The 25,490-nt window shown below is 44.3% G+C and overlaps 1 protein-coding gene across 1 annotated transcript in view; it reads right to left on the bottom strand.

Moving 5' to 3' along the window:
- Window positions 1–18,349, bottom strand: part of jag1b (jagged canonical Notch ligand 1b) — a 35,367-nt gene extending 17,018 nt beyond the window's left edge. Inside the window, exons 1-7 of the mRNA XM_037678242.1 lie at window positions 18,272–18,349; window positions 17,886–18,191; window positions 9,947–9,998; window positions 6,975–7,232; window positions 6,026–6,086; window positions 2,323–2,453; window positions 2,109–2,228 (exon numbers count right to left, since the gene is read on the bottom strand). Of these exons, the coding sequence (XP_037534170.1) occupies window positions 2,109–2,228; window positions 2,323–2,453; window positions 6,026–6,086; window positions 6,975–7,232; window positions 9,947–9,998; window positions 17,886–18,191; window positions 18,272–18,334 (991 nt within the window). The 5' untranslated portion in view covers window positions 18,335–18,349. The remainder of the gene's footprint in view (window positions 1–2,108; window positions 2,229–2,322; window positions 2,454–6,025; window positions 6,087–6,974; window positions 7,233–9,946; window positions 9,999–17,885; window positions 18,192–18,271) is intronic.
- Between the last annotated feature and the right edge of the window lie 7,141 nt (window positions 18,350–25,490).

The following is a 25,490-nucleotide window of genomic DNA, read 5'->3' on the forward strand; positions in this document are numbered from 1 at the left end:
GACTACGTCTCAGTTGGCCTGGGAACGCCTTGGAATCCTCTCAGAAGAGCTGGAATAGGTGGCTGTGGAGAGATGTCTCGACCTCCCTGCTCAAGCTGCTGCCCCCATGACCCGACTTCAGAACAAGCAGAAGATAATGGATGGATGGATGATGACCAGTGGCCAATGTTCATCCGTTCGCCTGGTGCTGTAAGGCCTCATGGCCTTGTCCAAGTTATCCACCCCCCCTTCGGTAGCATTGTAGTCAAGGATCATACTTTGTTTCTGTTCCTCTCATGTGCCAATTTCAGCATTTTTGTGCAAAGTGCTCATGAGCACAACATTTCCCCTCCTCTTTTTAGGGCAATAAGACACCAGGGTTGTGCCGTCTGTGAAGGCAAACATGGAAGACTGAGGGAACCTGTTTGTTACCAGCAGAGAGTTCAGCTCTGTTCTTTCCAACCATCGTGAGCTTTCCCTTTAGAAGTTTCTATTTCACTGTCATACCCTTCCCCTCCCCTGCCGAGTGTCCACTCAATATGGGAGGAGTTCGCCCTCAGGAACAGAAAATGTTCCCTTCAAAAGTCATAACAACACCTGCATTCCCGCAGTTTACTAGGGTGTGAATCTGTGTGTGTTTGAGATTAAATATGTCCCACAGTTGACCCTTGTTACCCTCCACTTTGACTCCAGGTCAAACTGACCCACAGTATCTATTGAGTCACAAGGACTCATTAACATGAGATGTTTTAGACAGAGAACATATAAAGTACAGACAACAATAAACTACAGTACAATGCAATTAAAATAAAAGTGTTAGAAAACAATAAATCAAAGTGCCATAGAAAACATGATAAAATACTAAAAACAAGAACGTAAAACAAATAAAGCATACTTAATATGTATATAAATAAGTATACGTTTAGTATTTTTAGAGTAGGTAGATCACTTGGACGTTTTAAAAGTAACTCGCATGCTGAAAAAGTCTGGGCACCCCTGATCTATGACGGGGGAGGGGGTTGCAAATATGTAAAATTAACCATTTTCATTTTATATGTTGATTATGCTTATTAAGCCAAGCAGAAGTTTCATAAAGAAAAAAATACAATCAACATTTGATTTTTAAATAATATATTTTTTTAAACTTTAAAACGGATCAATTTGACCCACAACATGACGGGAAGGTTAAGCGATAATCACAGAATGTCACCCTCAGACGTGGTGTTGTGAATGACTCTCAGTGACCACCACACCAAATTTCCTCTCAGTGTTCATAAAATTGACCAGGTTATAGCTATTTTTGTGCTTTTAAGTTCAGCCGATTGTGGTGGCCATCTTGAATTGGGTTAACTCCAAAAGGTCGTCACTTGTAGGTGTGTATCCCATCATTAATTTCGGCAAGCTCTAATAAAATTTGTCCAGTGGTTCATGAGATATGAACAAACACACACACACTGACCAAAACCTTATTGCAAGCTTCCCCTTTCAGCAGCAGGCAACAACTACAACAGTCCCTTGATACTTTGCAGTTCGACTTTCGTGAACTCACTCTTTCACAGGTTTTCAACGCAAGATTGTACACGTAATTTCCCAGTGGATTGGCCGCTCAGAGATCGCCGAGGCGGCCCGGGAGTGGGGTTTGTCTTTCCCCATCACTTCAGTGAGGCGGATACCAAAGTGAGCGTCATGGGTTGTTTTTAAAAATAATTCAGTGTGACCTGAACCAAGCTTTAAGTCCCCCTCGGCGATCACTGAGCAGGCCAGGTCACCGAGAAATGTCCCGGTGCTCCTGATGGCCAGTCCGCACCCAGGATTGGCTCAGTAACCGTAGCATCAGTCTGTCTGCTCTCTTTCACTGTGCTCTTTTAGAGCGTTTAGAACATTATCAAGAGCATTGCAAGTGTGGGAAGGGTTTATAAAGCCTTAAAATATATACAAATGCTAAAATAAATATAACATCCCTACTTCATGGATTTTCACCTATCGTGGGGTGTCTAGAGCATAACCCCCGCGATAAGCGAAGGCTACTGTATGTAAAAAGGTAGAATAAACAGACTCGTTGAGTTGATAAATCAACCCAGAAACATTCAGATTTAAAGAGTTTCATTAGTAACGTCCATCAGACTCACCTCTCTGACAGGTGGTTCCAGAGTAACCCTCAGCACAGATACACTGATACTTGTCAGGTCCTGTATTGATGCACGTCCCTCCATTCAGGCATGGCTGGTGAGTGCCACAGTAGTTCAGATCTGGAAAAGCAGAATAAAACCTTCAGTTTGTTTGTACACAACACAGGTCGCTCCCAGTGTGAGTGCAGCTGAAGGTAGTGAAGGTCAAATGAACCTTTATTGCAAAGATGGCCCCCCCAGTTGGTCTCGCACAGGCACTGCCACGGCTCTATGCAGGTGCCATGAACGCAGCCGGGGTGGGGGATGCACTTGTCGCAGTACTGGCCCTGCCAGCCGTACAGACAGCTGGAACACACACAGAAAGCCGTGCAGTCAAACAGAAAGAACACAAAACTTCCAACGTGCACGAAGAACATTCAGGGAAATTACAGTCACGGTAAATTGTGTAGAATGTAAATAGAGAATGCAATCATTTGCAAATCTCATAAATCCATGTTTTATTCATAATAGAACATGTAGGGTTTTTTTTTTTTACAGTAAGGCTGAATAATCCACCTTATGGCATCTGAAAATCCTAATATCTTAATCTTTCACTTGTTTTCAGATGTAGCTGGAGCGATACGGCAATAATCTGAACCTAATGAACTGCAGAACACACGCAGCCCAGAGCTGCACAAACAAAACAAAGAGGCAGTATTCTCGTTCACACAGCTGGGCCGAATCTTTTAAAGACCACAAATGAATTTTAAGCAGCAGTGCGTTTATGCAAGAGCTTTTTAACAATGCTTGGGCACAAGGACACAAGAGTATTTAGCATTTCAAACAGAAAAAAAAGCCCCCAAACACTAAATTACAGCTCCAATGGGATCTTTAGGGTGGCTAACATTAGCATGCGACCAGACGCTCCCTTTAACAACACAGTTTCTGTGGCTTGGCAGTGCTGACGTCTCTGCAGCGCCGTCTCAGCTGTTTGACTGCTGCTCATCCTGGTTCCCAGGAGTCAGAACAGTCGGGCTAAAAAGTCCGCTGACCACTCAAATGTTCCCGTCTATAACCACACTGATAAATCTGCCCCTTTTCATCCTCTGCTACGTAGTTACACCAACAGTGCAGAATGACTGATCAGTCCTCCGGTCGGAGGTGGCAAAGCGGTGATACGGTCCCAGCTGTGGAGCCGAGTGACAGGAAATCCCTTGAAGAAGCGGCGAGCAGATTAGCCTCAGAAATGAACAGACAGTAAAAATAAACACAGTCCTTAAATAACTGTCAGTCTGTGATTAAAGAAGTATTTTTTAAGTGCCAATTGTCTGCATGAGAGGTGGAGCAAATACACACTGCTGAGTCACATTATGTCTACTGGGGACAGTGTTTTCAACTCTTCTGTAAGAAAAGTGGCTGTTGGATGGCACAAAAGTGGCTATAAATTGATCAAATTTGAAAATGGACAAATTTGAATATTTGGCCATGTGCATAATCATAATAAATTTGAGATTAAAGTTGGCGTTCATCAGGGTTCATGTCTCAGCCCACTGTTTATTGTTGTGATGGACGCAGTTACTGAGCTTATTAGGAGAGAAGTGCCATGGGATATGTTGTATACAGATGACCTAGGTGTGGCTGGAGATTCTGAACTTAATCTCCAAGATAGTTTCAGATGGTGGCAGCAGGCACTTGAGAGTAAAAGGTCTGAAAATAAACGCAGCAAAGACAGAGACCATGGTCTGCTCAAAAGCTTTCGAGACCTTAACAATTGAACATAAGAGGAAATGTACTGAAGCTGGTCGAAATGTTCAAGTATCTAGGGTCGGTGATAAATGCCAAAGGAAGCTATGAAGGAGATGTTAAATGCAGAACTGGTGCCGCGTGGCCAAAATGTAAGGAGCCGACAGAAGTTAATTTGTGACAAAAGTATGCAGCTTCATATTAAAGAGAAAGAGTACAAGATGATGGTGCACCCAGTCTTGCTTTGCAGAGCTGAGGTGTGGACTTTAAAGCGAAACGAAGAGGAATTCCTGTCAAGGGCAGAAATGCAGATGCTACATGGGATTCTTGGAGTTTTCGTCAAGGATAGACAGTGCAATGACAAGATCAGAAAAATGCTTGGTGTGGCGTGCATCACGGAGAAGATACGGGAATCAAGAATGAGATGGTATGGACGTGTGCAGCGAATGGAAGAAGACAACAAGGTAAAAAGGCTATTGAATTCAGAAGTTTTCAGTCAACGAAGCAGGGGACAGCTGAAGAGGCGGATGGATATGATCCAGCAGGATATGAAGACACTCCATCTCACGACAATACACGAAACAGAGCAAAATGGAGAAGGAGAACCATGGGGCTGACCCTGCTCCGAAAGGAACCGGACCTACAGCCTGAAGGAGGGAGACGATCATAATAAATGAGAGGAACAACTTGATGAGAGAGACAAAAAGGTCTAAAAATCACCGGAAATAAACTTTTTTTGATCACTTCTTTACCCCAAGCTTGGGTCCAGAAAAAAATGACTCAGACACTTGTGCTACGAAGAATTTTAGACAAAGCGTTTACATTTACATCTCGCTCTGACTGTAGCCAGGGGAGACTTTACATATGCTCGATAAACGCATCGGAGAAACGAAAGAGTTGGAATCCGTTTCCAAACGGTCACTGTGCGATGCGGTGCCAGTTGTCCCAGTAGAGTTCCCATAGCTTCATGTAGTGGAAACAAGCTGTGTGTTTTTACAAGTTTATCCACATTTTCTTTGACGAACCATGAAAAACATGTTTGTAAATAATTAAATATATCCTTAGAATTAACTTAAACATGAGGCTAAAAGGTTTTATCTTATCAAAATTAAGTTAGCATCTATGCTAACTCCGTCAGCAGCTTGTAATTATTAGGGTTTGTATTTTTTACACTATATTATTATGCATACAAATAAATAAATCTGTGCAGTTTGGCTTTTGTAAAATCCTATTGATTTCCTGTCAAAACAGCAGTTTTCTACGTGGATTGTTTTTACTCCATTAGCAACAATTTGAGCTGAGTCTCCCACTGAAAACAAGACGGAGACGCAGCGGAGCATCACTCAGTCACTGAGTCAGTAACTGGGAGGCTGCCCTCGCCTGAAGCCGGCGTTGCTATGTACAGCTGTTGTTCAACACACTGCAGCAGCTCGACGGTGGGAAACGGCCCACTGACAACAATAGCAGAAGAGCTTGTGTGGAGAGGCTAAACTGAGCTTTAAATATAACCACACCTGTTGGGAGACTGCAGCCATTCAGCCTCTTGTTCTACCGGTGGCCACACAAGCTCTTACAAGAAACACCAAGTCAAAAGCTCGAGGAACAACAACAAAGCTGCCGTTTCAAAAAGAACATGATCATCCCTGCGCTTGATTTGCAGCCAAATCAGACAACTAAGAAAGCACCCACAGTCTGAAACTGTGGGAAGAGTTGGGCGAAGCAGGGGGCCTCCTCCAGGAGGAGGAGGAACAACTTTTAAAGACACACGACGCTGGAGTTCTGATATCCATCTGCACGGAGTTTATCTTCTGGCTGTGTGCAGAAACATCACTGGAGAAGCCATTAGCTGCACAAACAATACACTTAAAGGGCTCGTCAGAATGCTACACGAGTCCACTGATAACGCCCGCCACATTAGAGGGTGGGTTTCATTTTCAGCACAGAGTCGTGGCTCGTGAGGCAGCGCTGGTCCGATGCTCCGGAGGACATTTACAATCGACTCGGCCTTCAGCTGGGCTAAAAGGCCCGGTAACTGACAGCATCCTGGCCAGGAAACCCAACGTATACAGGGAACGCTGCTGCTTCTACACAATCACCACACACATAAAGCACTTGAGCAAACCACGATGGAGAAAAACTCTGATATAAACAACTGACAGACGAACAAATCAATCGGAGCAGCTTCGGACACTTACTTGCATCCACCCGGCTCTTTACACGACCCGTGTTCAGCGCTGCAGCCTTGTCGACAAATAGCTAGAAGTAGAAGAAGAAGATCTCTGTTACTGCGAAGTAACCAGATTCGAATTTTGCGTGCACTTAGTAATTATAGCAGTAAATATACTTTGTGTTCTTTGGCATTTCTGCCTGTATAAACAAAGGCAGCTGCTGAGAGCCATGGCTGTCCAAAAACAACATTCCTAATAAAAAAAATAATTTCTGCTCGGGCTAATTGATTTCTTGTTGCTTAAAGAAATAATTGAGACCATTTAAAGAGGGATTCGGTGGGAATTTTATGAACTATCTTACCTGCTGTAGATAACTCTTTGAATGAGCTCATTTTGCATAAATAGTTTAAGTCTGACTGTTTACGAGCTAACAGCTAGTGTGAGCGGGACCAAGAGCTAAGAGGATCGCAGCAGCCTTAAAGTAGTTCCAATGTCAACAATTTCAGAGTAGTTTATGTAAAATAAATAAAATAAAAACATTTATGTTCCCGTCAGTCAACCCTGGTCCTCGAGGGCCACCGTCCTGCATGTTTGTGTCGTTTCTCTGCGTCTGATTTGGACCAATTTTTGATTAAAAGTTTTCAGTTGACGAGATGATCCAACAAGGACATGGAAAGTAGGGGTCGCTTTTGTTTTGGTCCTGCTCAGACTAGCCATTACCTCATCATTAAGGTAAGTCAATGAGCCATCTATGACAGATAAGATATTGCTTGCTCATAAACTTCCCAGAAAACATCAAAGATTTGATCTATTGCACTTTTACTTTAAAGGGGAGTTGCAAAAGATGTCGTGAGAGCTCAGAAACAAAAGTTATTCATGCAGCAGACAGAGGCATCAGCATGAATCAGTTTAAAGTCTGCTCCCGTCTTCATCAGACTTTCCACCCAGTGACGTCCTCCACTCCAGCAGGGCTCACCTGTGTTGCAGTCAGGTCCAGACCAGCCCTCCAGGCAGGTTTTGTTTCCGTTGTAGTCGCACGTGTAATGCCCAAAGAACTCATCCCGGGGCCGACAGAACTTGTTGCAGCCGAAGCCGTAGTAGTGCTCATCGCAGGTGACCCGGATCTGGTACTCGAACTGGGCAACGTGGCCGTTGCAGCTCAGCTTCTGCCAGTGTGGGCTGGGGTTGATCATGCCCGAGTGAGAGGATTTCTCTATCAGCTTCCCATCAGCACCTAAAACAAGCAAGGGAAGTTTCAAACTCGCCTCGCTCAGATAAGCTGGCGTTGGAGCGAAGCGTCGTGCCTTTAGGTGCCGAGAACCCCAAATTGCTTCAAAAATATTCTCACACAAATTGCTGAAGATCTCTGAGATAACAGATTACATATAATTAAGGAAACTATGTGTGCCAGAAAGGAGAACAGGGGGGAAAAAAGTAGAAGGAGGAAACATAAAAAATGGAAAAGGATGCCTTTAATGAGCACTTTAACTGCTTTTTTTCTCACGCTCCCTAACCAGCTCACCCCGGTTGGTTTCTGATCCGAAGCTTTACAGCTCCAGGATAATACGGGTCTCTGATGCTGCTCTCTGAATCTGCTCAGGCGAGGACAGAACCGCAGTCGCCATAAATTACAGTGCGAGGACACCGCTGCCTCAGTCACTGCTGGGAGGCCTGCCAGAGCAGCGCTGGGACTTCTTTCTCCAAATTGTAGGCACTTTTTTTTGTCACTACGGTTAAAACATATTAAAGTCTGACAATTTAGACACATCTCTCTACGTGTGACATCTAAAGCAAAGAAAGCACATGGGTTGTAATTAAAAACAATAATAATAAGGCAAAGTCAACACAGACTTAGACCCAGAAGCAGACGTATTTTCTAGTCAAACATGGAGGTTAAAGCGACGTCAGAAAGAGCAAACACTCAAAGAGAGCAAACACACTGAGCCCAAACTCCAGGCACAGCGAGCGCCGTCTCCCCAACAAGCCCCCGCTCATTAGCAGCGCTCGCTACCTGATGTCTAAATCTTTCACCTGGGAGAGAATGAAAAACCCGTCAGTCGTTATTTACTGAGGCTCACACGAGCAGAGGTGGCTGACCGCGAGGCGAGTCGCTCCTCTGTGTAGTATGATGCAACGTCGAGCAGAGGTGGTGGTGGGGGTGGGTGCTGTTATTTATTTACAGCGTTCTGCTCTGTGTGTATGCGGGCTGTGGGTCGTGGCTGTGCTTTGACATCGCAGGGCTCGGCAACATTTCGCAGCAGTTTGGGATCCAGAGCTCGGCCGTGTGGCATTTCTCTACCGACTGCCGGCCCGCGGTGAGAGGAGTAGCAGAGCCGTGCTACCTGCTGCCTGACCTGGAGCTTCACATCAATCAGACCAACGCTACAAACGCCTGAGCCGAGTCTCAAGCACAACAAAACGTCCAAACGGTCCTAAAGCTGAGGTCATGACCCCGTTATGGGCCATGAAACACCAATTTGGGGGTTGTAGATTCCATTCATTCAACCTTTATTTATACAGGTTAATCCCATTGAGACATTTACAAGAGAGACCTGATTTTAACATTGAGTGATAACAACAGTGGACAACAATAGATGATTATAAAGGATGTGTACAAATTGAGAACAAGTGAAAATAATTTTTTTTTTTAAATAATTGGTTCCCAGCCCTGCTCCTTGAGGAACCCCATCCTGCATGTTTTAGTCGTTTCCCTGCTTTAACACACCTGATTTGAACGAATGGGTGATTAACAGGCTTCTGCAAATCCTGTTGAAGTAATTCAATCGCTCAATCAGGTGTGTTGGAGCAGAGAAACAACTAAAACATGCAGGATGGTGTTCCTCAAGGACCAGAGTTGGGGACCACTGTAATGTAGATCATCTCCAGATATCAACTCACATTTAAAAATTATTGCTTTTGGCATATTTTCACCATCATAGTTGCTAAGATTAAAAACTTAGTGATGAGTTATTCAAAATGCTATTAAGACGGTTTGTGTTGTTCAAACTGGCAATGGATGGACTCACAAGCCTCTGTCATTATTTCAGGGTCGAGAACCAAAACATTTCAGATCCGCTGCTATAAGCCACCTAAAAGAAAATTTATTCTCTAAAGTTCTGGTGTGGGAATTTTAAGAAAAATCTTTTCACAAGATTGTTTCTTTTTCATTAAGACTCCATTGAAAGTGGCGTTACATCACATGAAGCTCAGAGACGTTGAAGCACGGCGAGGTTAAAACAACGCCGAGCGTACATTCTGAGGGGGTTTTCACACCAGGGTCCTAATAGTTCTCCGAGGAGCGGCAAATACAGCAGAACCGACCGAAGCCTCGTGGCGCTCCAACAGACATAAAGCAGCGTTGGGACGAAGCCCTGCCCTCATCTGGGATCTCCACACTGTCTCCGCACTGACCACCAACCAGCAGGAATCCCGACTGCAGCCAGAACTAAGATTTCAGCTTCAACCCCACGTTACCGCGGCGTTCTTCCCAGAGTAGTTCACAGAGTTCTCTGCTGCAGATGCTCCGAGCTCACCTGTGCCAAGAGGGAGTTTGATCTACGAGATGGCCTCGGACACCTGCGGGGCGCCAGGCTCGACATTTCACACCTCATGGAAAGAGGTGAGACCCAGACCGGCAGCACCTACTGACTAAAATCAGTTTTTATAGGTCAGGGCTGCAAGACTCCTTCCCTCTACCTCTGTCCCCTCTCTTGCTTCCTAAAAACAAAACAAAAAAACTCTGCTCTGACAGCAACCTGTCAGCAAACTTTAAATAGAAACTCACGCGAACCCCATGGACCTGAAAGGGGGAGGACACAGGGGCTTCAGGGAGAAAAATTTCCTTTCCTGACCTTCAGCATAATGTCTCCCTGGTGTTGCTTGGAGGAAGGGAAAGAGACAGTAAAGAGAGAAGAGGACAGAGGCACCGGACGGTGAAAATATACTCACCACTCGTTTCATTGTTGAAGTTCCAGGCCTCCACGATCAAAGTGTAGGACCTCTGAGGGACAAACGAGAGACACGTTAGTCTCTTATCGTTGCGTCAAAGCTTTACAAAAGAACATTTAAAAAGACTGAGATCAACCTAAAACAAGTACAAGAGGTTCACACGCTCCCTTAAAAGTAGCACACAATAAATAAAAGGTCCAGCATTTGGTTTATTAGCCTTGAATCAGTGAAGTCCTGTTTAAGTACCAAAGAATTAGGGATGTTACAATTTATTTTTAAAACACCGGCCTCTTGGAGCGATACAGCTCGTTTCCTAACGACCACCCTCTGATTGTCCTGAAAAAAGAACTTTCCGCACCCCCCAACGTCCCGTTTTTGCCATCACCATTTTATTTTGAAAGGGTAAGAAGGTGGAAACTACAGTCAATGGTGAGCTCAGCTTTACTGGTGAAAAACTCATCCCTCCTCCACATTGATCCACCAAATCAGAGAACAGAAAGGAATAAACTGATCAAGCACTAGCAGAATTAGCAGCAGCCTCTGTTTTATTGTAAAAAGTAAATGGACGGCATTATACAGCACCTTTCCATCTTATGAAGACACTCAAAGCTCTTTACAACACAATCTGTGCCCTCATTTATTCATACAGCACTCTACTACATCTCTACAGAGAAGAATCGTGCTGCATCACATTCATACACCGATGGGACACACATCAAGGGCAATAAGGGGTTCAGTGCCTTGCCCAGGGATACTTCGGCATGTGACTGCTGGTGGAATCAAACCCCCAACTTTTGCATTGGAAGACAACTGCTCTAACCACTTAGCTGCCCCATTAGAGGGTTTCTGGTGGACTTCAGGTGACTAAACCCAACAGGAAGATGAACCAAGCGGCTGAGATCAGCTGTCGTTAAGGTGCTTTCTCCTCTTTTAAACAGATCGTTGTTCTGCTGTAATAATTAGTGTCGTCTGTGACGTTTCATGACAAACGCTGAAACTTTGGTTAAGCTAAATATAAAAAGACGAAGTGTGAAACGGTTCAGAAGCCCTTCCACAATTAGAAACGCAAAGTCATGACCAGCGGTTGCTCCAAATGCCTGAACTGCCCCAAAAACGTAACAGCTGACCTTCCACCAAAGACTTGAATAAGCCAAAACAACTGTAGCTACACAGAAACAGATACTTCATCCTGAGAAGCCAAACTCCTGTCTTCATATTAACCGCCGCAACCTTTCAGGAACAGTTTTTCCACATGTTTATAAAAACGTGGCGAGGGAAGTTGAGCAGATGATTTCCAGCGTTGGGTAAGAACAACGCTCCGTTCTGGTCAATCCTATACAAATTTATAAACATGTGACGAGAAGTGATTAAAAGGACACGACCGAGGGTGCTTAAAAACAAAAAAGGAAGTGAATGTAGCAGACGGAGCCGAGAGCCTGTCTAGGTTTCGGCACTGCCCCCAAAACCGCTTTGTCTGCTTCAGGGTCAGTAGTGATCGCACCGATATCGGCTTACTCTGCCCTGCAACGCAGTCGTGAGACAACGGACACCTGCAAGAGTGCAGCAAGTTAAAGTGCGATCCCCTTCGAGCATCCACTAGAAACGTCACCCGTTTTGCTCCTAGCCGTGCAGCGCGGAGGCATTTAAAAAATTTAACCGTGCCACTAAAGCCCTCTTTGCGGCGATGACTTCATGGTAAACAAACCTGCTCCGAGGAAAACCCCCTGCTCCCTTTCCCAAAGAAAGACAGAGCCGTGACTCACTCCTGAAACCCTTTTTTTCTTTTTTGCTTCATCTTGTTTTCTCAGGCATTCAACTTTCCATCTTACCAAGAGACATTTGTCTGATCTGCTGCCAGGATTTCACTGCAATCAGGACTTTTACAGTTTCTTCTGATGCACAACTGGCTGCAGTTGCCTGATTGACGTGATGTTTCATTATCTACCAAGCCACCTCAACCTACAACTAGTTATGCCAGCAGTAAGAACTAAGAGGCTTCTCTGTAGGCATTAAGAAGTATCATGTCCACTTGACACAGCTGCAAGCAAACTTTAGTGTTTTAGCATATCAGCCATTAGTGGATTACGTTTCAAGCCTAAGCACTTGAACGCAGCATTCTTGAAAGAAATATCACTCGCTACAACTGTGCTCAAAGAACATGATGAGGATGACTCTCAGCTACAGTCGTCCCTCGCTACTTCGCGGACTCGCCCTTTCACGTTTTTTTTTCCAACGATCGTCAACTTTAATGTGACTCGCATGATTGGGATGGTAGGGATAAAAAGTTAACAAAAAATAAATAAATACTTGGGACAGGCGCCACCATTTTGTAGTTTTCTTTCAATAAGCCTACACCGCAACACCAGTCAAAAAAAGAACTGCACTACCCACAAGCCAACAGTGCTTCCGGACGCCGCTTTCTGCCAAAATGGAGGGATTCAAGGGACGACTGTACCATCACTCTTAAGTTTTAGTATCTATAAAAGTATGAAGATGTTTTTGCATTTGTCAAGTTCAAGTAGATGTGGCGGCCATGTTAAATTGGTTAAAAAGAGACGTGCATCACATCTATACTTTCTGAGAGTTTCACTGAAATACGTCCACTGGCTCTTGGAATATTTTGCTAACAGACAGGGTTGCTGCCAACATTTAAATGCATTTTTTTTTTTTTGCACATGTTTGTGTTGAAAGTGTTTTGGGGATGACTTTCAGCTACTACCACAAGTTTTAGCTCAACATCTGTAAAACCGACTATAAACGTAGCTGGTTAGCTGTGGCGGCCATCTTGAATTGGACTGGCTCCCAGTTTGTCAACTCAGTGATTAGCTTGAGTTTCATTGAAGCGTGCCCGCTGGTTCTGGAGGTGCTTTGCTAACAGACACACACCCTGTGGTTACATGATCGCCCACCTTGTAGAATGACCGATGACAAACAGCGACTTGTGAGCTCGCTCCAAGTCAGCGATGACTAATCATCAGAACTCCCACGCATGCGAGAACTGCGCCGCACAAGAAGTGACCTCATCCTCAAAAACAGGAACTCAAATGCAAAAATCACTGACCTCACGAGGCCTTCTCTTCCTCTTCTTTTATTAATTTTTATTCCCCCCCCTCCCCACAACTTCAACGAGCAACCTGTCAGTGATCCGTCCAATCTGCACATTTTGTTTTCTCTTTGTTGGAAACCCTTTCTAAAACCGGCGGTTCCACCACGAACAGCGATGGATCCCTGCCAACTGGAAACATCAACAAACCCGGTTGACCCGCTGCAGAATAAAACGCTGCGTCAAAGACTGCTGGGACTCAAACGTCTCACACGAAGGTAGACTGTTGAGCTGCGGTGCACTGAAAGATAATTGACCGATTATTTCATCCTGTTCAACCCGAGTGTTCCCGTGCCCGTGCTGCGAGGGCGGCTCGCATCTTAATACCTGACAGGCACCTCTCCAAAAAACACACCCATCTCTTGCATTGTTGGGACTTGCCTTGACATGGAGGCTGCTGCAGCGACTCTTCACTGAACTGAATAAAATCATCACATAAGCTAACAGGAATCAACAGCCTTAGATAATAATATCTTAAAAGGCTTATCTGAAAGGCCGCTGCAGCGTAAATAGGACGTTCCATTTCTGACAAACCGCTCGGAGAGATATCGCCTGATTCCTCGTTCACCAACACCCCATAACTCCTTGGCGCTTATCAGCTCGTCTTGCCACTGCCAGGTTCACTTTTCCCAGGCTCCCAGCTGACTCACCGCTTCTCTTTGAACTACAAAGAACACACTCCCTTTCTCTCTCACACACATACACACACCCAAGTGCAGTAAGTGTGGCCATATGTCTTATCTTTCCTGGCCGAGCAGACACCGTCCAACAGACAACCAACACAGGCGATAAAGATCCTTCCAGTTCAAATCACACTCACTTGCCAAAGAACACTACTGAATCCTCTCAGAGGGGGAATTTTCCTCACACACCTCCTGTCCTCCGGTGAAATGGAGCCATCTGATGCACTATTACTGGGAATTATGACAAAAAACAGAGAGCAAAGTCTCATGGAACAACAAACTGAAGCCAAAGGTTGAAAAGAAGTGGAGGTGGCCACAGAACGAGGGTCCAGCAAGGGGGGGGAACGAAGTGTATCGTCACAGAAGTTAACGTTTTGATCATGCATTCAAGCTATATTGGTCGATTTATGTAAATTACTCAAACTACATGAAAAAAATAACGTTGGAATTTGAGATTAAGCAACCTCAGTAAAAGAGGAACAGTGTCCAAGTGTGCGACAGGCCAAAATATAAAAAACCTGGTTCTGTTTGAGGGTCAACCTTGGTCAGTGTTCTTTGAAAGAGAGAGAAATAAATGTGACGTAGTGTTTTAGATTTGTCAGAGTTGAGGTAAAGTCGTGCTTCAAGGAAAAGCACGAGGAGTTGGCGACAGACGAGAAGTTTCTCGGTCCAGTCCTGGGGTCTGCAACCTGCGGCTCTTCGGTCCCCCGAAGTTTTGACCAAAACCAACATGAAACTGAAGTTTACTGGTTGTTGTACCAACAAGAAATGACTAGTTTAGCAGTTATCCAGTCATTTCTTTTGCCAACATGAGAATGATACTAACAAGGAGTAAAACGTGTTTGCATCATGCTAGTAGTTTGTTAGCCACTTCTTTTAGCTCACTTCCAGTCTTACGTTGTGATCCGTTTCTCAAATCCACCAAATGTTCTGGGAGGAATACCTTTAATGGTACCTTTAAGTAAACGGAAGGATTTATTTTCAATTTATTATTCAATTACGTTTCCAACTGACCTCATTTTTAAACTTTATGCTTTGTTACTTCATGATACTTTATGAATCGTTTCCACAATTAAAAAGACAAAACTCATAAGTCTGCATACTCTGGTTTGAATTTTTATAAAATTGGTTAAAAATATATATATTTTTTAATTCTTTACATAAATCCATTTTTTCTTTTGCCCTAAAATATAAAAATATCAATAAATAATAATAATAATAATTTGATATTCTAGTTACATAATATCACACCTACTGGCTGGAAAACGCCCCTGCAACAGGTCTGAAGTGGGCCATGAGCCACCAGTTGATCACGGTTTCCGCAGGTTTTGCGGCTCCACAGACGTTTTATTTAGTGTGCAAAGAGGCAGAAATGGCTCTTTTGATCCTAAAGGTTGCAGACCCCTGGTCCAGTTGAAACCTTGTCAAAATTCAGGGGGGCAGGAGTGGGGGGTGAACTCAAAACTGATGAGTCAGGGTAGAGATTGAAGTCCTGTTCAGATGTTAGAAATTATCGGGTGGAAACTGGGGTATCCAGATGATATTGGACAGTTCCAGCTGCCACTCAGAGCCCCCCCCCCCACAGAACCACCACTGGTTGAGACACATCCCATTAGACTAACAGAAAAGTAATCGGTGACCTAACCAGTGTCTGGGACTGTATCGCAACGTTTACGCAGTAAAATCTATGAAAATCATCTCTCACCGTCACCTTTGAAGTCGCCGAGTGGAAGGAATGCGTTGTACGAGTCAGACATTTGTACAGTCAACAGCTTAAAAAGATCCTGCAAAGTTTTCTGTCAGCCGAGGATTAACCAGCATCTCACCCAACACAAGAATCTCACCTCCTGCCAACTCAAACACGTTCCTCCCAAAACCAAACCAGACCAAAACACAAAAGCTGGGACGAGGAATGAAAGTTGCATTTATCTAAACAAGCAGCGATCGGCCTTTTCTGACGGTCGGTCACCATTCAGGGAAACGACAACATGGTGGTTATCCCAATTAAACGCGTTTTAAGTGCACGCCATGCATCCGTGCAGCTGGAAAACACGCCTGATAAGCAGCGAAGCGTCACTCCAGCACTGAACTGCACGAACCACAAATTTAAAAAAAGACAGGGTGAGAAAACATTTCTTTCCCTCTCTCTTTTATTTAAGTAATCTGCATTTAACGGCCACATCAGAGCCGAGGACATAAAACAAACATGTCATTATTTCCACAGCAGCGGTTCGCCTCCAGACAGAGCCGACTATTGTTCTCTGCACACCTGATTGGTTCTCCCAGACTGCTCTGACTTGTCAACAAAATCCATCACACGGTTACTATCATGTCCCAGGTCTGGGAGACACGGCACGCTGACGCAAGGGAAGGCGGAACCAGAGCTGTGTTGTCTGACTGAACTGGATAAGAAAAAAATAATAATTAAACGAAAAGGGACTGGTTCTTAAAACCATTTGCAACGGTTAGCGTGAATAAACGAGAAAAGGTATGACGCATTTCCAGGTGGGCGAATACGCTGAGGTGGTCAAAGAGGAAAGGTCACGACCTGCTTGAGAACTTCATCATTGCTGAGTCTATGACAACCGCTTCCTGTTGCTTGCCCTGCGCTGGCTTTACCGCCGCTCCACCTCCATTATGCTCCGTAATCCTCACTGTAGTCACCGAGGCCACACCATTGTCCCTGCCTGATACACCGTGGGGGTCAGTGGAGCCGGGCCCTCGCTCCACTGTGGAATAAAAGCCCCAAGTTTCCACGCAAGTCTCCCAAAAACGCCGGTCAGAGAAGCTCAGGCCAACACGGCCCAGTTCAGCAGGACGCTTGGGCTCTCCTACCTGATGTGAGGACATGTGTGCAGCCTCATTAAGTGCAGCGGTTACCGTGGGTGGCAAGGTTAAAGCGATGAAATGCCTGGGGTCCAACAGAGCGTGACTTAAACAAAGCTCTTAGCCTGGACAAGAGGCCAACTTCATGCAGCTCACAAGAGAGGATGAAGGGAAACGGAGGCGGGGGGGGGGGCTCCATGAACTCTGAGTCCCCAACAACCCAATTGCACCACACTGCCATCTGTCCACAGCAGCCAATCAACTGATGAAAAGGACAAAGAGTGATATCATACCTAACCTGACGATTGTTAATGTGCACTGAAGGAAAGCACTTGAAGTGAAGGATGGGGGAATTTGGGTTTTTCTTCTAAAAGTCTTACGAGTCCAGACTATCTGAAGAATACATTATATTATTGGTAAGAATATCCTTCTAGTCCCACAGCTTGTTTTAAAGTAGGAGTTTTCAAACTTAGAAGTTTGTCAAACATTTGGAGCAAGAAAAACTGAAATGTTTGTTCAAATAGGAATAAACAAGGGTCGGGTTAAAGTGAAGCACAGAAGAATAACTTTAAACTACTTTGCATTCAAACTGATTTAGCCACAAAGAACAAGTTTCCACTGAAAGATGGTCAAAACACAAACCAACAGAAACCAAATCCAACGAGAAGTGGCTTCAGACGTCTCTCTTAGCCAAAAGCAGCAGAGTGCACAATGCTTAAGATCACAAAATGAACTTAGATGAAGATTGGGGGTAAAAATAGCCTTGATGTAATTGGACACACACATACCAGCAGCCTTCCAGCCGTCAGGCGCGGTGGAGGAGTTTGTGGGCCAAGCTGTGGGGCCAGTCAGTCTGTGCAGTCCTGGGTCGTTTCGTTTAAATCATCTCACATTTAACAAACCCCCAACACCCCTGCATGTCACAGCCGTTTCTTTACCCCAGGGAGGAGATCTGATGCTAAAAGGACCCAGGAAACGATGCGTTTTGGACGTTTTGGACTTGCTGCACTGAGCAACAGCTAAAAGGACCCGGGATCTGAAAGACACCCCCAAACCAGAGGTTCAACTGTAGACTCCTCTGAGCGGACTTCAGGAGTTTGAACAGGCTGATGGACAGGTTTAGGCCTGACAGGAGAAAAATACCTGCAGCTGGGAAATCAGAGCATATAATGAGGAAACCGGGGGGGCTTTCTCTACATTAAGAACCAAAACTCTCTCCTCTGTCCACTTCTGGTTGACTGGCAGTAATTGCACATAAGTGCTCTGCAAACAGACCTGCTTTAATTTAAGCTTTTACTCTGTTTTGGAGATGGCTCCCCTCACTCACCGGCCAGGCAAAGCTGAAGGGCAAAACTATCCTGGACTTGTCGTTCCTGACTGCGCTCCTGAAAGAAAACGTATTCCCCCCGAGGACGGGCGTAGATCCCATTCCGAAGTTGCAGGGCCCCGTGGCGGACACCCTGGACTGGTATTCCTTCAGGCAAACTTTAAAAAACGTATCGCACTCGTCCCGTGCGCACTTTCTGTCCGCGCCGCTCCGCGCGCCGTCGCAGCACGCGCCGCTCTGCAGCTCCCCGTTGGCGTTGTGCATCGATAAGACCTGCAGCTCGAACTGTCCCGACCCGTCCGACACCTGCGGGGAGTGGAAAACAGGGACAAGGTGAGCGCTGTCAGCTCGGACACAGAAGCAGAAGGCGAGCACGCGCCACGTACCTTCACATGAGAGCAGAAGAGGAGGAAAAGGGCAGCGAGCGCCGCGCGCCGTCTCCAAACCATCGCCTCGCGACTGCTGTTGCCTCGTTTGTACTAAAAGTCCGGCCGACACTCGGCACCAGAGCGCGCCTCTGCTTTAAACATGCACGTGTGGGGCAAGCAGTTAGATGAGCAGGTAAAGCAGAATCTTCCGGGACGGGGTTCCCCCTCCTCCGAGCAGCTCTTTGTCAGCCTCCACTTGTTGCAGGAGAAAGTTTTACGCAGGAGCCATGCGGCGGCGGGGCAGAGCGCACTGAGTGTGCGAGCTGCAGGCTGGCTTCACAAGTTCAGCTGAAGAGGGAGTGCCTCCATATTCATGAGCTCACTCAACCCACCCACTTCTGATTACTGGGACAACAATCAGAGACTGGAGTCTGGCTCCTCCAGAGCTGTGGTGGAGAAGGAAAGTGAGAAGAACACTCTGTGACCTGAAGTCACACTGATAACTCCAAACCACAAACTTAAACAAAGGAATATTTTTTCAGCCGTGCCAAGATTTAGTCCCCCGCCCTTTTCTTCCCCTCTTAAATTATCTTTCTACACAGTTTTCTCATGGTATTAAACTCGTTGCAAACTACGATAAGTTTATCCAGAACTTTATCTTCCTGATATACTGATGTGTACATCTGAAATGCGGCATGCACTCAATGTAAACAAGGCAGAATCCGGTTGAGTCACGTGACCCGCCTAAATTAGGCCAGTCATGATCTGCAGGTGAACTAATGGCAGATTTTTTTTTTCTTTTTTCATTCAACCTTTATACAGGTTAATCCCACTGAGCCTCGGGGACTCATTTACAAGAGAGACCTGGTTTTAACAAAGAGTGATGAGAACAGTGGACAGTCATAAAAGATGTGTACAAATTGAGATTAACAAGTGAAATTTGTTAAGATTAGTCTAGTTCCAGAATTGTGCCGCTCATGCTGGAGCAGCTCTTCTACATTCATTCTGAGATTTTGCTTCTGAAAACTTCAATTCCTCATTTTTCTGGATGTAAATCGCTTTTTTCCGATGATTACTTCCTCTGGTATCAGATGCTGTGCCGCTGGAAGGATTTTTACTGAAAACTTTTTTACGTTTGGACATTGGTTGTGATGCTTAGCCATAACAACAAGGTGTTTTTTTTACAACTGGGAGCTGCTGATTAACACCTCAAAAGCTCAAATACCTCAGTTACAATCCCAAATGAGATGAAAAGGAGGTGCTGTGGATGCATTACCATCTACCTGGAGGTGGTGCTCAAATGCCTGACAGCTGAGATCTTGGAGGTAACGAGAAACGCAGCTCATGACAGCAGGAAGACTGAGATCGTCCCCCGGCACCTGCAGTTAAATCCGCAGTGACGAGGGGCTCGGCAGGCTGCTGGGAGAAATGGCCATCGCTCGGGGAGGAGTTCTGCCCGGCATTCAGGTGGCCCTGCTGCCCAAGAGGTTTGCTAGATCTGGGTGGACAGATCGACATCTGCAACCAGTTTCTTTGGATCCACTGTGGGACGGACTGCTACAAGAGATCCTTCCTGCCCACAGCCATCAGCTTCTAGAACAACTCTAATGAAACCAAGATGAGCTACAACAACAATTGATTTTCTTTTGGGATTAATAAAGTATTTTTGAACTGAATTGAATTGAAAAATGTTACAAAAACATCTAGGTTGGGATTGGAATTAGGTTGGGTTAGAATGGGACAAGCAAATGATCTCAAAGCAGATGTTTTGGTGGAAAACTGAGACAGAGGTTTGACCTGTTTTCAGTCACTTCGGCTGTTTCTGCAGGTAAACAAACACACGGCGATTGGTATTTTTGTCTTGTCTTCACAACTTTGCAATGATTGCTTTTAATATTATGAAACTTTCCAACGACAGTTTGCCGAGCACCACGATGGCCCGCGGACCGTCCGCTGACGATCCCCGTCTTACGTTACAGCGTTCACAAGTTTTCCTGTAAACTCAAAGACCGTGTCATCTTGTTTTACTTTCTTTTTCCTCTTCCTTCTCTACATTCTTGTCGTTATGTAAATCATCTGGACTGAGAACAAATCGCTCATCAAGGCCGGTGGCGAGCCAAGGGCACATTCTACGAACATGGTATGTCAGACAAACCTTGACTCGAGAGTGTGAAATTCTTCTGTAGAAACATGCCGAATAGCTGAGCTTTAAGTGTCTGGAAGTCTATAACTCTTCACAACGGCAGGGAAGAGACCGTCCTGCAGGGATTGATGCCTGCCTGAAGACTGCTGCGCATTTTAAATCTTACCAATGATCCGTTGAGCACCACTACATTCATCTAGAGGAAACTGTTGAGCGTATCAGGAGCATATTCTGATACGATCGCAGATGTCGAAGGGCAGATGTGGCCAGGTGTCTCTCTTCAGGGAAGGTAATCTGTAAGCTAGATCAGTGGTTAGCACAGGAACCCCCTCTTCCCCTGCCGTTAGTGATTTGTGTGAACCAATTACACAGGTCAGTCAATGGGTCACCGTCACAGGAACATGCTTGGAAACTAGTGAGGAGCAAATCAATCAGTAACTTTGTAAAGTTTCTCCATCGCACCTTAAAGCTGTTTATGAGGGAGTCACATGTAGATGTGCGTGTTTGCGCCTGATAAGCTGAAAACTGTACATGCAGTTTTATTTTCGTACAACCTTTATTTAGACAGGTACATCCCATTGAGCCTCGAGGACTCGTTTACAAGAGAGACCTGATTTCAACAAAGAATGATGACAACAGTGACAACAATAAACAATTATAAAAAGTCATACACTTTTTTTTTTTTTTTACTGAAACAGAAACGCAGTGGTACAGACGTGCTTTTATTCAAATCCTTGCTGGTAAAATCACATGTGTTCGTTTTTTGTTTTGTTTTTTTTTCAACAAGGGGAACACCTCAGTTTATTAAATCACGGCTGCTGGTGTTCAAATGTCACACTTCCGGTGACTGAACTTTGAGATGAAAAGAGGCGACTTCCTCCCCGCCGGCCCCTGCCTCGGAGCTGATACGCATCTCAGGTTGCAGGCCTCGTTGAAACGCTCGCTCTAGATAATGAGGGTTAATTGGAAAAGTTTTTAACCCTTGGGTAAGTTTCTTTTGCCCCTTTTTTTTCCAACTTTTCCTTGATGGCAAAAGACAAAATCGAGTCTAGACAGCAGTTTGGAGCGGGGGATGTCGTGACCCCACGACCCGCCCAGAGGAGACGCTTGTGTTTGGATGATGACAGCCACTTAGAAAAAGTGTTTATTTATTTTAATAGTTTGGAGATTACATCTGAAGTAATTAGAAACATAGAATATTCTGCAAAATAAGACCAAGAGAGGGTGCGGAGTACTAAATGACTGCTGAAATTTGCAGTAGAATCGGAAACAGCCAATGAAGCTAAAAGAAGCTAAATATTGGCTAAAGGTAACAAAATCCTAGTTAAAGTTGAAGTTGCAAAAGGTAAGCTAAAAGCAGCTTAAGACATGCAAAAGTTTCAAAAGTCTGGCTAGAAGATAAATGTAGCAAAGGGGTAGTTAAAAGTAGCAAAACATTATCTTAAAGCTAGATTAGATTTAAGCTAGATTTAGATTAAAGCTAAAGAGCTTTAGGGTTGCTAACATTTGCAAGAGGTTAGGTATAGATAGTTAAAGTTTAGGTAAAATAAACCAAAGGCTAGTAAAACTATCACAAGGCTAGCTTTAAGCTAAAAGTAGCAAAAGGCTAGCTAAAAGTACCAACAACCTGGGTAAAATCAGCAAATAGTTATAGAACACTTAAAGCAACAAATGCTTAGCTAAAAGTTCAAGTCGCAAAAATGGTAGCTGAAAGCAACTTAAGGCTAATTAAGCTATCAAAGAAACTAAATGTAACAGTTTGCTAAAAGCAGCAAAAAGCTATCTTGAAGCCACAAGTGCTAAAGAGTTGCTAAAAGTAGCAAAAGGTTTAAGTATAGGTAAATTAGCTAAAGGTTTGCTAAAGGCTAGAAGAAACTTCAGGCTAGCAAACTATCAAAAAGCTAATTACAAGCTAAAAGAAGCAACTACCTTGCTAAAAGCTAAAAGCAGCAAATAATTATTTTAAAGCTAAAAGTACATGTAGTTCAAGAGTAACTAAAAATATTAAAAGGTTTGCTAGAATAGCTAAAGGTTAGCTAAAAGTCAAATTTCTAGCTAAAGCTAAACAAAACAAAAGACCAGCTAAAAGCAACAAATGCTTAGCTAAAAGTTCAAGTAGCAAAACGGTAGCTGAAAGCAACTTAAGGCTAATTAAGGTATTAAAGGGCTAGCTAGAATCTAAAAGTAACAGTTTGCTAAATTCAGCAAAAATTTATATTGAAGCTAAAAGTGCTAAAGAGTTGCTAAAAGTAGCAAAAGGTTAAGTATAGACAAATTAGCTAAATGTTTGCTAAAGGCTAGAAGAAACATCAAGCTATCAAAGCTATCATAAAGCCAATTACAAGTTAAAAGTAGGACAACCTTGCTAAAAACTAAAAGCAGCAAACAATTATTTTAAAGCTAAAAGTAGCTCAAGAGTAACTAAAAGTGGCTAAAGATTTGCTGGAACAGCTAAAGGTTAGCTAAAAGTCAAATTTCTAGCAAAAGCTAAACAAAGCAAAACACTAACCAAAAGTTAAAGTAGCAAAAGGGTAGCCAAAAGCAACATAAGGCTAGCAAAAGTATCAAAAGGTCAGCTAGAATCTAGATTAGCAACAGAGTAAAAAGTAAAAATACTAGAGACAAAACTAGAGGCCGTTTGCTGCAGCAGATTTACAAATTAACAGTTTTTTTGAAACGGAGATGTCGGTGTTTCTGTAGGGAAATATTTGTAAATAAAAGTAAAACAATTTAAAAGATTTTAAACCAAAAGTCACAGCACCCGTCTCCTGAATGAGCCGAACATTTTGGCCAATGAACGGCTGAAATGGCAGAAAGTTAACAGAAGTAAATCGTAATAGTAAGATGCTGAATCAGCGTCCAAATGACAAGTTTCAGCAAAAATCAACCTAAATAAATAAATAATACTTGGGGCGGTTGTAAATAAGATTAGATTTTTTTTCCTTCGTAACTCCTCGTTCTAACATCCAACACTTGCTGTGATGGGTTCTCCTCGTGGAGCTCAGACCTGGGATCTCCTCTGAGGCCACGGTGCTAATCTCCTGCAGCCTTAATGTGATTATGGTAATGATCACAGAAACGACCCTTGGGCTTTTGGGAAGGGGGGGTCTGTGGTTCATGCATCCTCTGTCATGGGCTGCACAGGCGCCGCCACTCCAGCAGAGACCACACCAGACCGGGCCGGTCCCGGTGGCCCTCTCCTGTCGCTGTCTTCGCTCGGAGCAGACGAGTGAATGACCAAATACATTCCAGCTGAACGGCCATGAGAGAGGTGGATATCTTTTGTTGTCTGACGATCAATGGCGTATTCCAATCCAATTACCTCAGCCTCCTCTGTTGCGGTGCACGGCATTGAATCCTGCCGGAATCCAGACTCCTGACAAGAATGTGGTGGATTAGGTGCTCAGTGTGTCCTCCCTTCCCCCTCTGACAAAAAAAAAAAAAAATCTGCAGTGCACTTTCTCCTAAAAATATATAAGACCAGTCATCTTTTTTTTTAATTCGTCCAGTTTATTTTAATGTCCTTATTGGTGCAAAAGTCAAGGCTTAGGTTAATTTCCTCGTTCTTCCATTACCTAAAAAGTCATGACGTGTTGTTTCAACAAGGGTTTTATTGTGGACAGTCAACAGTGAAACACAAGAAAACCCACCTTGTGACAAGGTTGATGGACTTACTCTGCTGTGACACAAGGAAGTGACAATTACATCAAGTTTGTTTTTTTAAAATACCCATTTCAAAACCAAACCGTGCATGTGCTTGTTTTATGTCAAGGCTGAAGATGGTGAACTGTGTAACAAAGACAAGTTCCTGCACTCAAACACGTTTTTGTTCCCCGTCGTGAAGGGGGGACTTGAAAATACCCGCCGTCCGTCCTGAGTGAGCTACCAGTTTCCATTTTTTGTGTGTGACTATATATAGGCGTGATAAAGTTTGTTGCAAAAATTGGGTTGCCAGGTCAAAATCCAAGATGGCCACTGTCACAGATAAATGTAAACCAGCCACCGTACTTCAGCTGCTCCCTTCTTTACGGGAGTGAGTGAACACGTGGGAAAATTGGCAGTTATTTTACACCGCACTTTCCTGACGCAACCACCGTTCGCTGAGCTACAACAGCCTACACGTGTGGAGCAGAGGGCTGCTGCCATCCAGGGAGCCAGGAGCTCAGAGTGGGGCAAATAAGGTTGGAGGAAGATTCATTCTATCTTTATTTAGACAGGTTAATCCCATTGAGCCTCGAGGACTCATTTACAAGAGAGACCTGATTGATGCGGTCGCTTCACCTTTTCCACCTGAAATCTTGATGCAACGGTCAGGGGGGCTTTGACCTGGCAACCTTCTGATCACAGCCTTACTTTCTCTAACCTCTGTGCCACCACTCCTCCTTAGGGAACTTAAAAGTATAGTTTTGTCAAATGATCATGGTTACCATTGGTGGCCTTGGGGAGAATCTATGGTGGCCAAGGTCACCAATGGTAACCCTCTGGCTCCTCCATCGCACCTAATGGTGGTTGAAATGGATCCGTCTGCTCGCCAGAATCTCACTCTGCACCGCAAGAGCGCAAGAAAAAATAAACTTGTCTGTCGGAAAAAAACATTAATCTCAAAAACTACAAACATTCACTGTTCAAGTCCCTCAGCAACAGGCGACACTGGCCTACTTGTTATTTGAATCATTCCACCAGATTTAATTAAAATGCAGTTTACACACAAAAATAACTAAATGGTGGATGGACTGTACTTATTCAGCTCCTTTCTGTTTTATCAAGACACTCAAAGCTCTTTACAATCTGTGCCTCATTTACCCATTCATACAGCGTTCTACTAGATCTATACAGAGAGTAATCAGAGATTTAGATCACATTCATACGCCGACCCAGGGACACTTCAGCATGTGACTGCTGGTGGAATCGAACCCCCAACTCTTGCATTGGAGGACGACTGCTCTAACCACTCAGCCACAGCCGCCCACTAGTTAACTAGTTAAGAAGTTAATTTAAAACTGGTTATGCTTTAATGGTATCGTTAAATGGTAGCGTTACAGCATCACAGCTGCTGGAAAATGACTGCTAATGTTTTGAGGTTGTTCCTTCTTC

Source organism: Nematolebias whitei, chromosome 1, assembly GCF_014905685.2.
Source record: "Nematolebias whitei isolate Nwh7 chromosome 1, NemWhi1, whole genome shotgun sequence".
NCBI classification, from domain to species: Eukaryota; Metazoa; Chordata; class Actinopteri; order Cyprinodontiformes; family Rivulidae; genus Nematolebias; species Nematolebias whitei.